Source organism: Plectropomus leopardus, chromosome 16 (assembly GCF_026936395.1).
Source record: "Plectropomus leopardus strain MGB_pleo_1.0 chromosome 16, ASM2693639v1, whole genome shotgun sequence".
In the NCBI taxonomy this organism is placed as follows: Eukaryota; Metazoa; Chordata; class Actinopteri; order Perciformes; family Serranidae; genus Plectropomus; species Plectropomus leopardus.
In genome coordinates, this window is record NC_142191.1 from 1472461 (window position 1) to 1488024 (window position 15564).

The 15564-nt window shown below is 41.2% G+C and overlaps 1 protein-coding gene across 2 annotated transcripts; it reads left to right on the forward strand.

Annotated features, from left to right (window-relative positions):
* Nucleotides 1-1339: 1339 nt before the first annotated feature.
* tdrd6a (tudor domain containing 6a) lies at nucleotides 1340-15548 on the forward strand. 2 transcript variants are annotated; one of them, XM_042503743.2, is made up of 15 exons: nucleotides 1340-1710; nucleotides 3892-3975; nucleotides 4226-10490; nucleotides 11375-11454; nucleotides 11573-11653; nucleotides 11848-11893; nucleotides 12204-12271; nucleotides 12360-12423; nucleotides 12596-12675; nucleotides 13256-13298; nucleotides 13392-13432; nucleotides 13542-13596; nucleotides 14089-14183; nucleotides 14660-14717; nucleotides 14968-15547. In XM_042503743.2, exons 3-15 carry the CDS (start codon nucleotides 4304-4306, stop codon nucleotides 15057-15059), a joined length of 6990 nt encoding a protein of 2329 aa, XP_042359677.2. In that variant the 5' UTR covers nucleotides 1340-1710; nucleotides 3892-3975; nucleotides 4226-4303; the 3' UTR covers nucleotides 15060-15547. The 2 variants fall into 2 exon arrangements, with proteins under 2 accessions (XP_042359677.2, XP_087945405.1); XM_088089279.1 differs by lacking the exons at nucleotides 1340-1710; nucleotides 3892-3975 and having other exon boundaries at nucleotides 4271-10490; nucleotides 14968-15548.
* Nucleotides 15549-15564: the final 16 nt, after the last annotated feature.

A 15564-nucleotide genomic window follows, 5' to 3' on the forward strand; every position in this document is an offset into this window, starting at 1 on the left:
GGTTAAAAAAATAATATTTTTAAAATATTTTTTAATATTTTAATATTTTTGTAGCCTGATTTTGAAAAGTGCATTTTGTGTGCAGAGAGATGTGTGTGTGATATTAAAGCGGGCCCTGAGGTTTTTAAATTTTTATTTTATATAGTTTATTTGACAGGGAAAATGCGAATAAACATCACAGCAACACAGTCAACTTCCGCCTGTTGAAAACAAGCTGTAGTAACTGATGTTTCACATATCGAGGTTATAGCTATTGCCAGTTTCCAACTCCTGTCCCCAGTTCGGCTTTTAGTAAAGAAAGAAAAAAAAATAGGATGGGTGGGTTAAACTTATATGACAGAAAATGTTCTGTTGGGAAGCTGAATCATGTCGCTGCCTCTCTTTACAAACTATGAATTATTAAGTGAGATTAAGTGGATGATAAAACACTTTCGGACTGATGTTTCCTTTTGCTTCATCCTGTCTGAGTGGTGAAATAACTGAGGAAACAAATTTCCTCATCACGCTTTCACAAGTGTTCCTTTTCATGCTCAACATTCACAAACACCTACATGTTTTCTTAGAACTTGGCTAGAAATGATCCACAAATTGCAAATAATTTGTAAAATGTAACAAGAAATGACCTGACTGAAATAAAACACGCACATGTGATACAATCTACCCAAATATTTTACCTTTTTTCTCATAATATACAAAATAAATGTATATGTGTAGCGACGGAGACATTTGTTGTCTTATTAAAGACATTCATAGTGAAAAGATAGAGAGATAGAGAGAGAATTATTTTAAATTTTCAGATAACGAAGAATAAAAATACCAAGAAAACAATTTTATTTTATTTTGTTTTGTTTTGTTTTGTTTTGTTTTGTTTAATTTATTTTATTTTATTTTATTTTATTTTTAACAACTTTTTCAGGTCACTTCTTACTTTGATTCTTTCCTCTTTTTTCTCCCTAAATTCAGGTAATTTTCTTGTAACTTTTTATTAACTTTTGGCTCATTTTTTCTTCCAAATTTGCTTATTACCTCTCTTTGGTGTTTTTGAAAGAAATCAAGTTAATTTGTTCATTTTTCAAAGGGTTAACATTCACATATAGCCTACTAAAAACAGTACATGTTATTAGGAGACACACCTGTTGTTTCTTCTTTTCTGTTAAATTTATGTATCATTTTGATATTATATATCTTTTCAATTTGTCTTTTTATTTATTTTATATATTTTTTTCTTTTCTTATTAGTTTCGGTTTTATCTCTTTTATTTCCTTGTATTCGTGGTTTTATTGCCTTAAATGTGGTTTAATGTGTGCATTTACGTGTGTGTCAGGGTTCAACATCGGCAGTTTCCGGGTCAAGGATGAAAAAACGGCGGAAACAGAGATCGGACTTTTCCGGAGCATTTCGGGGTGCGCGTGGTGTTGGGCTAAAGGCCGTTAGCTTTGACTAACCGTCACTAACGTCGGTTTGCGGTGGAGTTTGTTGAATTTGTGGCAACGCTAAATAAGCAAATATATTTTTAGGACGCAGTTTACCGGATCGTCAGTCTCCACAGAGGACATTGGAACAAAAGCACCGGAGGTGGACCGACAGCCGGAGAGTTTGGGCGGTCGGATGAGGTTAGCGCCGCCGCGGCTGTGTGGACGTTAGCTCCGTTAACTCGGTGAAGCTGTGCTAACATCAAGAAGACCCGACAGGATCTTCCGAAATTAAAAGGTGAGTTATTGGGTGTCTAATCATTTTAAATCAACGTGTAAATTATTCAGCGTGATAATCTGCAGATAGTGTAGCATTTTGTATATTTTTAACGTGCGTTTTAATAGTGGCGCTGTTGAAGTTTGCTAGCGGCAGTTTGCTAACCGTTAGGATGTGGTCAGGATGGGTCAGTGATAATTCGGGATTTTTCACAAGACAAAATCAAAACGTACACGCTAATAAATATCTGTTGCAATTTTACACACCTTAAAGGTGTTGTGCTTACATATATTCATATTAAAACGATTTTAATAAAGTGATTTAAATGTTTTTCTGAGTAATTTGGCCGTTGCCTTAAAAAAATGTCATGTGGTGTGACAATCTCACAGTTAAATCATTTCTCAAACATGCTCAACATTTTTCTTAACAATTTCTTATTAATTTTAAGTGTTTAGAAACAATGTGTTTGCATTTCTGTTGAGTTTATGTAAATAATGATCTCATACTTTTGTTTCATGATGTCACAGTTGCCTTCTGAAATATAGTTTACTGGCTTATTTTTCCTGTGAATCATATTAAACTAATGCATTAAACTAATGTGCAGTTTTGTACAGGACTGCAAAAATATGTCAAATAGGGCAGAAAATAAATTTAAATATTCAAATAACTTTTTTTTCCCCCATTAAGGTACTAATGAGAAGTTAAAAATTCAACTGATGTTTTGTTGCCAGAGGAGATTGACTCCACTTTAATCCTTTGAGACCTTTTGTCTTATTACCATTTTTACTGGATCAAAGTGTGTATGGTGAATTTAAAAAATTAAAATGAATAATAACAAAGTCGGATGTATATTGAAAGACATTTGGATACTGAAACAGCAGTAAGGGAAGAAACACCAAAACAAAGAGACAGCATTTAAAATGACATAATAGACAATTTATCAAATAGCTGGTTATAATTATGTGTAGCTGATAAACTTTTCTTGTTATTTAAGTAATCAAGAGACCGCATTAGGAAAAAAATCTATTAAAAAAGCTTTTAAATATGGGGATGATTGTCAAAGTTAGGTTTGTGTACATAAAATGTATCTAGCAGGATCACAAAGTTTATCCTAAAATTCAATAATTTACTATTGCTTTCAAAGTAAACACATAAAACATCTTTCAGATTGCTTTTCATAGTGATCAGTATTCCTTAAAATATGTATTTCTGTATTAGTGCAAAATGGAGTACTATGTGAACATCGATTAAAATATGTGGATCAGAGATTCAGGTTCATTTTTTCAAAATGTTATTTTTAAATTAAAGTCAGTAAATTCTGACATCATTATTATGTTAAAAGTTTAGCGACTGTGCAAAAATTTTGAGATGAATCTCTATAATCTTGTTAGAAATACAGAATTTGAAGAGGCAAAGCCATGCTCTCTGCCATTCAGTGTCACGTATTTGTAAATTCCAGACTTATTTCCCATTTGGTGAGATCTTTTTTTTTTTAGAAGAAAATCACGGTCTTATATGTTTGTGGTGTTATATATGAGTGGTGCTTCCGTTTATTATACAGTAGCAGGTTTGGGTGTTTTTTTCTGTCATTTTGTGTCACTGGACAAGGTTTTAGAGTAAAGAAGTTTAAGTCATCTTAATGTCAGGAATAAAAGCCTCGTATCACAGTAATGTAATGCTGCACTGTAACGCTGGGTATATCAGGTTCACTGCAGAGCAAGGTGGGATCTGATGCCGGTAATTGAAAATGTGCCTGAAGCAAAAATAAAGCTTTTGTTTGACATTTGTAGCTCCAGTTCAGCACATGGGCTAAAACACAAAACTGTGCACTACTGCACTGAAATGTTGGAATAAATATACAACAGTGATTTTCAGTTACATACCAATTTATGTTTGATGAGAACCAGTAACTGAGCAGTTAAAGTAGTCTTTAAATAAAACCTCAATAGAGCCAGTGCAGGTGGGGTGTGCATGACCAGGGGAAACATATTGAGTGAAACAAAGTTGAATTAATGTCTTTTAAGCAGATAAATTAAAGACAAAAAAATCCCTGCTGTTTTCTTAGATTGACGCAGTGTGGGTTAGCTGCTGGCTGAACTTCTTTTTAAACTTAATTTTCATCATCGCTGGTTTTCACTATTTGATTGCATGCAATGTCAATGTGAGTCTCTGTGTTTACATGTGCTTGGGGCTTGTTTTCAGATTTCTTGCTGCATCTGCTCTCAGCAAGATTTGAGCAAGCTCTTTAATCTCCAGTGAACATCAAAAACCACCAAAACAAATGCAGTGAGTATTTCTGGTAATATGGCAGCATTTTCTGCAGTGATTTACATCTGTCACTTACACATGTGCACATTCCTGGCAGAATGTTTTATATGTGAACAGTTTAATTGCAGTGTCTAGCACTGAGCCTGCTTAGACAGAGCATGACATGATTGTTTTCCTCAGTTGTACGCTTTTTAACACTTTTGATGAGCTTAAAACAACTTCTTTGTGAGTGGAAATGTTGTGTATTTTGTGCTGTTATGTTTTTCAGATAACGTCCAGTGCTCACACTGCTGTGTTGAAGAGAAGTGACAAATCATGAGTAGCTGGAGCTCATGAAACTGCCAAAATGTCATCAATCGTAGGACTCCCTACAAGAGGATCAGATGTAACAGTTTTCATAACCAGGCCTCACTTGCATCCCCTTTGTGTGCTTGTGGAGTTCTGGGGAAAATTTGGCCAGGAGAAGGCAGCAGATTATGAGTGCCTTGCCAAAGACATTCAGTCTCCTAGAAGCGTATTTCAGGAGTTTGAAGGAAACCCTGGTGACCAGTGCTTGGCTCTAATAGATGGTGTTTGGTGCAGGTGCCGCATAGTGTCAAGAAATGGCTCCAAATACAGTGTGTTCCTCATTGACAAAGGGAGAACATATAGCACCATCACAAGTAAGCTGGCCTGGGGTAAGAAGAAGCACTTCCACCTGCCACCTGAAGTGGAATTTTGTGTGCTAGCCAATGTGTTACCCTTCTCACCTGAGAACAGATGGTCCCCACTAGCTCTCGAGTTTCTGAAATCTCTGTCCGGGAAGTCTGTGAAGGCACACGTGCAAGATGTGCTGGTGCCACACAGAACATTTCTCCTGCACATCCCTTGCATATCCAGACAAATGTATGAGATGGGAATTGCAAAGAAGCTGTCTCCCGATGTGTTTCAGGATTTTGTTCTTGAGTCACTGCAGTCTCTGAGTGGCTCTGTGCTGTCTCCGGAGACTCGGCTCTCTATGGGAGCAGCTAAGCAACTGCACAAGAAAGAGCTCTTTATGTATCCAGAGCTGCCAGCAGGAACCGTGGAGACCGTCATAGTCACCGAAGTGGCAAATCCGCAGCGGATTTTTTGCCAGTTGAAGGTCTTTTCACAAGAGCTGAAGAAACTCTCAGGGCAAATGACACAGTGCTGTGAGGGCAGAATGACCAACTTCATTGTAAGTCCCGAAATGATTGGGTTTCCCTGTGCTGCAAGAGGAAGTGATGGCAGGTGGTACCGCTCCGTCCTACAGCAGGTGTTCCCAAACAACAATGTGGTGGAGGTGCTGAACGTTGACTATGGAACAAAACAGTTTGTTTCAGTGCAGAACGTAAGACCGCTGGCTTCAGAGTTCTTCAGGATGCCAGTTGTGACTTACATCTGTTCCCTCCATGGAATCATCGACAAAGGGGTTGGATGGACATCCAGCCAGATCGACTATCTCAAGACCCTGCTCCTGCATAAGACAGTGATTGCCAAATTCGAGTACCAAAGCATCTCTGAAGGCGTTCACTATGTCACGCTCTATGGGGATGAAAACACAAACATCAACAACATGTTTGGTTCCAAGGAGCGCTGTTTTCTAGAGAGGGAGAAAACACTTGAAGACTATGCCATTCGTAGCACTGCATGCAACCGCCAGCATCCGGCTGAGAGAAAGATGCTCACTCCTGGACACGCTGGAGACGGAAAAGAAGGGAAAGGAAAAACAGAGAAGTTGCCGGCTGAAGACCTGTCTCTCAACTCGTCACATGTGGCATTTGTTCACCACATCAATGACCCATCAGAGTTCTGGATCCAAACACAAAACCATGCAAAGGAGTTGGATGAACTGATGGATAGCATCTACCATCTGTACGCAGACTCGGTGAATAAAAATGTGGTGAAGCCAACTGTTGGACTCTACTGTGCTGCCAGGGCAGAAGATGGTGAGTTCTATAGAGCAACTGTGGCTGAAGTTGGTGAGCAGCAAATCAAAGTGTTCTTTGTTGATTATGGAAACACCGAAGTGGTTGACAGGAGTGACATCAGGACCCTTCCCGAGGAGCTGAAAAAGCTGCCGTGTCTCTCAGTGAAATGCACCTTGGCTGGAGTCAGGCCGAAAGATGGGAGATGGAGTCAAGAGGCCTGTGACTTTTTCATCAAAGCAGTCACAGATAAAGAACTAAAGGTACATGTGACAGTGAAATATGATGAGGGCTATGCTGTCCAACTAACAGACCCTGAAGCTCAGGGAGAGAGAGATCTCAGCACAATGATGTGTACTTCTGGCTTTGCTGAGAGGGCTGAGATACAACCCAAAGCCAAAATTACCATGCAACCTGCCATTCTGCCACAACTTCCAGATGCCAGGCTCTCGGGTGTTTACATGAACAAAGGGATGCCATTCCAGACCCCAAACACAGTTCGCTTTGCCATAAATGAAAAAGTTCCTACATTCAAGGAGCACATGTTTCCTATAGGAAGTGTCCTTGATGTCAGTGTGTGCTACATCGAAAGCCCAAATGACTTCTGGTGTCAGCTAGTGCAAAATGCAGGGCATTTGAAATTGCTTATGCACGACATGCAGGCTCATTATACAGGCAGTGAGTTTCAGCCCCTTGTGGAAACAGCTTGTGTTGCTCGCCACCCTGACAACAGAATGTGGTACAGGGCCCTTGTAATTCACAAACATAAAACACCTGATGTGGATGTGTTGTTTGTTGACTATGGGCAGACAGAGAGAGTCTCCCTCTTTGACCTGAGGAAGATCAGGCCAGAGTTCCTCACTCTGCATGGCCAAGCTTTTCGCTGTAGTCTATTGAACCCTGTTGACCCTATGTCTGTCATAAATGAGTGGAACAAAGAAGCCGTGGATAGGTTTCAAAACTTTGTGGAAACTGCCGCATCCAACTTTGTGATTTTGAAATGCACCATTTATGCTGTCATGTACAGTGAGCAGAAGATTGTTTTCAACATTGTGGATCTGGAAACTCCCTTTGAGAGTATTTGCACCAGTATGGTTAATCTGGTCAAGAGTGAACTTCCCAAGAAAGCTGCTGTGTCTTCTTTCCGTCTGGACACATACTACTACTCAACGCACAATGTCAAAACTGGCACAGAGGAACAGGTCACGGTGACATGTGTGAACAGTGTCGGTCAGTTCTACTGCCAACTTGAGAGGAATGCTGATGTGATGAATGATCTCAGGCTCAGAGTGAGCAATCTTTGTCAGCAGCTTGAGAATGTAAAGTTACCGACAGTCTTTGGGACTTTGTGCTTTGCGAAATACACCGATGGGCAGTGGTACAGGGGACAGATAAAGGCCACAAAGCCAGCGATTCTGGTCCACTTTGTGGATTATGGTGACACTATTGAGGTGGAGAAATCTGACTTGCTTCCAGTTCCCAGAGAGGCCAATGACATCATGTCTGTGCCTGTGCAAGCAGTTGTGTGTGGTCTCTCTGATATGCCTGCTGATGTTCCCAGTGAGGTGAACAGCTGGTTAGAGACAAGTGTGACAGAATGTAAATTTCGAGCACTAGTAGTGGCCCGAGAACCTGATGGGAAACTTCTGGTGGAGCTATATCATGGAAACACTCAGGTCAACTCAAAGATCAAGAAGATGTTTCGGACTGAGATGCAAACAAAAGGTAATATTGTTAACAAGGGTCGGAGAGCACTTGAAGCATCAGCAAACCATGCACAAAAGACTCTAAAAGTTGTCCCCAGACAAGCAGAAATGTACAATCGCACTCAAACCTCAAAGAAAAATGTCTCTGCCCCCAAACCAGCAGCACGTCAAATGAAGGACGCCAAGAACAAAGCTGCTCCGTTAGAGCTGTACATACCTCCACACCAAAGGCAGTCAAGTAGAAGGACACCAAGCAATACAGGAAATGGCTTTGAGCCGGCAAGTGCCTCTGTCAAACCAGGAGAAGAAAGTCTCCCCACGGACACGGAACAGCTCATAAAGTCCAAATTACCTGGCTCAGAATCTCAGAGTGAAAGCAACGCTGAAAAATTCCCCAAACTTGCAGACCTGCCGTCAAAATTGATCACAATGGGTATGGAAGCAGAAGTCTATGTCTCGCACTGCAGCAGCCCATTGAGTTTCTATGTGCAACTTGTCTCAGAGGAGACTGGAATATTCTCCCTTGTGGAAATGCTAAATGGTCCCCAATCCATCCCCCAAAACACAGACATCAGAGATGTGCATCCAGGTGACCTGGTTCAAGCAGAGTTCGCAGATGATTCCTCGTGGTACCGAGCAGTTGTAAAAGAGATTCAAGGCGCAACAACAGCTCTTGTTGAGTTTGTTGATTTTGGAAATACAGCAATGCTGCCAGTTTCTAAGATTGACAGACTCCATCAGTCTTTCTTGCAACTTCCCGTGTACAGCACACCCTGTATGCTCAGTCAGGCTGCAAGTCTTGGAAAAGAGGAAGTGCTTGATCCAGAGGTAGTGTCAGCTTTCAAAGAAGACATTGGCAGCAGTGGTGAAAAGATTTTCAAGTGCCAGTTTATCAGGCAGACAGGATCTGTGTGGGAGGTTAGTCTTCAAGACAGTGGTGTAAATGTCATGTGTAAAGTACCTGGCAAATTTTCAACTGATGGTACTGAAATCACCTCTGAAAAACAGGTCAAAGAAAACCCTGACCAGAACTCTGACATCAGTGAAGTTTCAGAGAACTCATCGCTGAACTCTTTATTTTACCACCGACAAGAGTTTTTAGAGGGACAAAAGTTAGATGTCTATGTCACAGCTGTAAATGATGCTCAGACATTTTGGTGTCAGCCTGCGGACTCAGAAGAGCTTAATAAGATAACATTAAGTGTCTCAGAAGTGGGGGATGCAGCCGACAAACACATCGACCCAGGCGCTCTCTCCCCTCGCAGCCCATGTGTTGCTCTTTTTTCAGACGATCAATTTTGGTACCGTGCGGAGGTCATCGACAAAGTTGGAGAAGAGCTGTCTGTTCTCTTTGTGGACTATGGAAACAAGTCCCAAGTCAACATTACAGATGTTAAGGAAATGCCCCCCAAACTGATGGAAAGTCCTCCACAGGCATTTTTGTGTGAGCTTGAAGGCTTTGATGCTTCACAGGGATCCTGGGACAGTGGTTCAGTCGATGAGTTTTCAGCTCTCACAACAGACAAAGTGTTACAGCTCACTGTCAGCAGAGTAAGGAGAGAAGAAAGAAAAGTCAAATGCGTCGTGCGGATGGAAAGTGAGGGCCAGGTGATAAACGAGGCACTGAAAGCCTGGTGGAAGAGCTCCACAACTGAAAACATACCTGGTGCAGTTGGACTGACCACTTTAGTTGAAACACCTCTGCAATGTGAGTCAACCATGATAGAGTCTGCACCACCAGAGACTGAACCAGAGTATCCTGAAAGCCAAGAAATGGACACTGCTGATGCTTTCATTCATCCTGAGAGAGACCTCACCGGAGTGCAGAGCACTGGCGAGCTCGTAGAGTTCTGTGCAGATATTTTGCCATGTGATAATGACATAGATCCTTCACTCGATGAAAAAGGTGACCAAGGTATTTTGACCTTGAGCTGTGACAAGAGTGACAGAGGCACTGAAGAAGAGGGTGCTTCAATGATGGACCCTATTGATGAAGACTTAAGTTCTGTATTGGAGTCTCTGGACAAGAACCCTACACAGGCCACAGATGGGTCAGAGATTGTAATGATTGATTCAGAGTGTCTGGATGAGAACCCTACGGAGACCATATATCAGTCACAGATTGTAATGACTAACTTGGAGTCTCTGGATGACAGCCCTACAGAGGCTAAAGATGAGTCAGAGATCACATTGACTGTATCAGACTCTGCGGACGACAACCTGACTAAAGCTACAGATGAATCAGAGATCGTAACGATTGACTTGGTGTCTCTGGACAAGAACCCTACAGAGAGACCCACATATAAGTCAGAGATCACAGCAACTGCATCAGAGTCTCCGAACGACAACCTGACAGAGGCTGAAGATGAGTCAGAGATCGTAACAACTGACATGCAGTCTCTGGATGAGGGCCCTATGCGGGCCAAAGATGAGTCAGAGATCGCATTGACTGTATCAGAGTCTCCAGACGACAACCAAACGGAGGCTACCGATGAGTCAGAGATTGCAACAACTGCATCAGAATCTCTTGACGACAACCCTACAGAGGCTACAGTTGAGTCCAAGGTCGTAACAGTTGACATGGAGTCTCTGGACAACAATCAAACAGAGGCTACAGATGAGTCAGAGATCGCATTGACTGTATCAGAGTCTCCAGACGCCAACCAAACGGAGGCTACAGATGAGTCCAAGGTCGTAACAGTTGACATGGAGTCTCTGGATGAAAGCTCTGCGGAGACCACAGATGAGTCGGAGATCACGACAAGTGACATGGAGTCTCTGGATGAGAACCTGATGGAGACCGTAGATGAGACCGAGATCAAAACAACCGACTTGTCTCTGCTTGGAGAGGTCGATACCAACACTGTGGAAAGCAGCCTTGACGTCATAAATGTTTCTGGTAAGCAACATATTAATTTATTTCTATTAATCTTTGTTATCTTTGTTTTTGATTAGAAAACAATAGCCGCATTTACACCGCCTGTTCAAGGTGTGAATATCACACTGTTACACCGCTTTGCTATTCTTTCTGTAATGTCCGATTGCGGAAAGGAGGGACAGAGTTGTCTCCCCTCTGAGCCGGGACAGGAGGTAGTTATCGTACAGTAACGAGCTTAGTGTAAAACCTAAAGCCGGAAAGATGTGACCATGAGTGGCCCGAGTGGGATGTTTTGATGATGTGTTTATGTGTGCGACCCATCGCGAGAGATTTAAAAAGCAGCTGTTAGCATAGCGGCTAATTCAAAGTAGAGCAGCCACCATAAATGTCTGCAAACTGGGAAAACAATGAGATTAACGAGCTCCTTACCCTCTGAGCAGAGGACGAGATCAGCTGCTTTGTAACAGAAATGGTAAATGATGGTGATTGACATATCATGCCTTTGTTATTATTTAGAAAGAGCTGCCGAAGCATACATTATTTGTGACGTTAGAGGCAGACACTCGTGTGTTAAACGTCACGCCCATCATGCCTCCTTTGGTTGCAGGATGCGTGATGCAGTGTATAATCACACACTGGTGCGAGACGATGCTGCCGTGGTTTGGGTGTGTGTAAACTTGCGGGGCGGTGTGAAGGGCGGACTTAGTCGCAGCACTATAGTGTGATCTCTGTGAAGAAGTGGCTAAATGGTGCCCATCAAATAAGCAATTAATAGTAAATGACTAAATGGGAATCATGTTAATATGGAAAATTACAGTGTTGCATCGTGATTGTATTTCATGTGCTTGTAGAGTTTTGTCAGTGATTATAATTTATATTAGTTACTTTTTTCTTTGCATCGTCAGATCCGACCGAAGACCGAGACAACAGCGAGGCGATCACTGACAGAGATAACTCCCCGATCAGCAAGACGTCAGTGAAAATGGTGAGTTTTGTGACAAAGACTTGTGAAAACAGGAGGTGTGAAGCTTAAAGTGCTGATTTGAGCATATGTGGGTAAACAGACTTGATGAGGTCACATTAGCTGTTGTTTTCTCCTAAAGGTTCCTCGTGAAGCTGTCGGTCTCAGGCAGAGCGTTGATCTGCAGGAGACACGGGAGGACATCTGTGCAGACCTGAAGCAGGTATATTGGACTGTCTTTGTTGTTGTGTACTTAAAATGACAGTTACCCTAAAAAAGATTGTTTTTCTCCTTTCTGTTGTACCCCATCTCTGTACAAAGCTCCATGTTTTAAAAAAGACATTTGGAAAAACTCTACTTGCAAAGACACGATTTTTGAAATGTTTGGTTTTACTTGTGTGTTTGGTCTTTGTGCAGTTTCAGACTGAGCCGGTTCCTCCCTCCTGTGAGCTTCCTGCGTTTGGTGAGTGATTCCTTCTTCTGATCATGCAACACTCACACAGAGCAGGCTCAAACTTTAAAGTCATGTATAATTTTTAAGGGAAACTTACAACAAACTGCAGCTTTAGATAATGACACCGAAAAGGTAAAACAATTGACAAAAGGTAAAAAGTCCCACTCAGGAAATGTAGGCATGGCAGCCGGAAATACATTTTGTTAGTGATTTCAGAAGACACAGTATGAGACATTGCACTTATTTGAAGTATTTTGATGATGGATTGAGATTGTTACACATCAGGTATCGTCTAAATAATCTGTGTTTGTCTCTGCAGCGCTGCCAGCTGACACTGACGCCGCAGCCAGCGAGACACACACCTGCACAGCTTCCTCTCAGGACTCGGTACAGGATTAAATCCACAGAATACTAAAATCAAACTAAAAAGTAATCTATTATCTAACACGTGAGGTTTGTCTTTATGGGTGCTCAGGGTGACGGGGTTGAGGAGGTGACCTGCTCTGTGGAAGAGGCCTGTTTGATGCACGTCTGCACAGGTATCAGACTCAGTGTCTGCAGGATGACCAGTGAAACATGCAGAGTGATTCCTGTGGGACTTCTCAGTGGTATCACTGCTCTGCTGTACACTCGCTGGCAGTGGAAGCAGCATTCTTTCTTCATGTGTAGAGGCTTATTAATGATTTGGCTTTTTATTCCTTTGCTCTGCAGAGCATAATGAGGGACGTGATGATGGCAGAGTCAGCGGCCTGACAGCAGAGGACATTCAGGCTCTGTGGTCTCAGCTCAGAGTGAGTACAACACACATCATGAAAACTTCAGAAATTATGAGGGGGGGGATTAGCAAATTAACTGTTTACATGATAAATTCAGCATATTGTTAATTTCCACAGGAATAGCTATATCAGTACAACATAGCACATATATGTTAGATCAATGTTGCAGTCAATCAATTACAGTCACTGTTGCTTCAAATCATCGACATATCGCAGGCTGTGATAATAATAACAAAATCTACTTTGTGTTTAGTATATTGAAATTAATTCATTTTTTTGTATTTTTTTCATCTAAAAACAGTGACATGACAAAAACCCAGTATTTAAAGGGTTAAAATTCTGCACATTAATGAATGATATTTGATATTTATGATTAGGACTGATGTTGGTTAAAATGAATTCAATAAAAGCAGAAAATAATATTAACATATAATATATTTTAAAGCTTGATTTTGAAATGTTCATTTTATGCAATATTGAAGCGGGCCAGTTCGAATCAGTTTTAGCAGCAACATAAATCCAGTCAGTTGTTGTTTCTGTTGTCGTTGAGCCGCTGTGTTAGAAAAAGCTGTTTTTGGGATGTTTGGTGTTTCAGAGTGTCTCGGTGAATGAAGATCTGACCTCTGCTCTTCCTGAAGGTAAACTCCGCCTCAGTGTTGTCAGATTGTATCTTTACTGTATGTTTCATATGTTTTTATAGTTTTATTTAAAATGTTTCTGTGTGTTTGCAGCTCTGCCTTCTGTCTCTGAGCCACCAACGTATCCAGATCTGGTAATAAAACTCAATCAACACGAATCTGAAATTAAACACAGAAACATCCCGTCACTGACGGAGGAATTCTGATTTCATTGATTTATTGATTTATTTATTTCCTTTTCAGAGCGGGCTGGGTGAGGAGGTGACGTGTCTCGTCGGTCCGACAGACATCTGCAGAGGTATCACACATGATGAACAAAGAAATGTACCAGCTGTTAACCCTTTGAAACCAGAGCAAATTGGTTAGATTTATTTTGAAAGCATGGGGGAAAAGTGTCCACAAATAGCAAGAAAGAGACCTGTTTCTTTAATTTCTTATTTATTTATTTATTTTTTAAATGGGGAAATAAAAAAATCAAAAACTAGGAAAAATGTCCAGAAAACTAATTTCATAATATTTCTTATTATATATATTTAAAAATATGTTCCAGAAAAAAATAAATACTTTGTTTTTTTTTTAATTTTCTGTGCTTTTTTGGGTTATTTCTAGTTTTTTATTCTTTTTTTAAAAATATTTTCTGATGATCTTGTAACTTTTTTACTCATTTCTTACCAACTTTTGTGCCTTGTGTTATTAAGTTGCTCGTTGGCTTCTCGTGTTTTTTTAGAAATCAAACCAACTCGCTCAGCGATTTAGGCAAAAATTAATTTATACATAAATATTTTATCAGTTGCAGACAGGGACCATGTTCTGCTGGGATGTGAGTCTGAAGACAAACCGGAGGACGGCGAGCAGCTGCTGGAGACGCCCTCCAGTCCAGAGGAGGTAACTGTTTACTTTCAGGGACAAAGAAGACTTCCTGTGGTTGACCTTAGTCTTCAGTCCACAGTTTGTGTCCAAACGTGTGCAGAGAGCTTAGAAAAGTTTGTCCTGTGAACAGGAAGTGATGATCAGGTTTTAGGACTTTATGTGTCTGATCATCATGAATGTATTCACCGTTACCGTGGTTACTAAGCGCCGCCTCAGCCAAGAGGTGATGAAACAAACACAAACGATGGTGGCAGAGACAGCGTCTCACAGAACCTGAGTTTTGGCTTTTTATTGTTAAAGAGGCTGCGTGTCTTTTTCCACCGATGTCCTCCAGGGACTGGGACAGGGACACACTGTCCGCAGTGTGGAGGACAGTGTTTTCAGAGTAGAGTAGCTCGTCTCAGGAATAACGTTAGCTCAGCACGGTGTAAGTTTCAAACATAAGATCAAAACACTTCCTGTCAGTTCAGAATTTGTGGCTGATTTTCCAGGATTTCAGCGAGCGTGTCCCTGAGGACGAGAAGTCTTCTGCTGACGACGACAGTTTCGGTAAGCGATGCTGCTAATGTCAGAAGTACAGGCACACATCAAAGAAAATAATACATATTTAAAGTGGCCATTATCTGCTCGTAGGTATAAAGCTACTGTCGAAATAAAGTTAAATTCTAAAATAAAGTAAATTATTATTATAAAGCAGGACTCCGTCTTCGGTCTAGTCTTCATCACTTGTGTCCCTTCAGAGGACGTTATGTTCACATTGTTCCATGTGCTGCCAGATAACGTTGTGTGTTTCCCTCAGAGGCTCAGCTGTGGAAGATCTCTCACCTGTCTCTCATCCTGATCGACGGCTCTGCTGACGCGCTGCCGGCCGAGCGTCAGCCGGAGGAGTGACCGCCTCCACTGTCTTTGCTTTGTCTTTCATCAGACACGTTTATCTTCAGGGACCGCAGGTTCCAGTTCAGTGTTTTCTGTTTCTTTGCCGTTTGTCCTCAGCGTGGTGAGCCGTCAGCTCATCTTCAGCCTTTAACGTGTTCGTTTCATCGTTCCTGCTGAGAAACGAGCGTCCGGTTTAACGCGTGAGCGGAAGCGCCTGTCAGTGCGTCAGGAGTTAGAGTCCGCGTGTTCTCTGTTGTTTCTGATGATCTGTGTGATCAAAGTGCTGCGTAATTCTTTAAAAACTAATCAATCTTTTGTTGAATATAAGACAGATTTCAATGCTTGATGTCAACTGTAGTTTTCGAGACAGTTTTCTGTATTTTGTGTCAAAACATGCAGACTTTGAAAATATATTTATGTTGGCACAATAAATATTACAGATCTTTTGAAGAGTCGTGGTTTCCTTTTTTTTGTTTGGGCTTAAAGGGACTATAGATCTTTGTAAATTATGCTGTTTTGT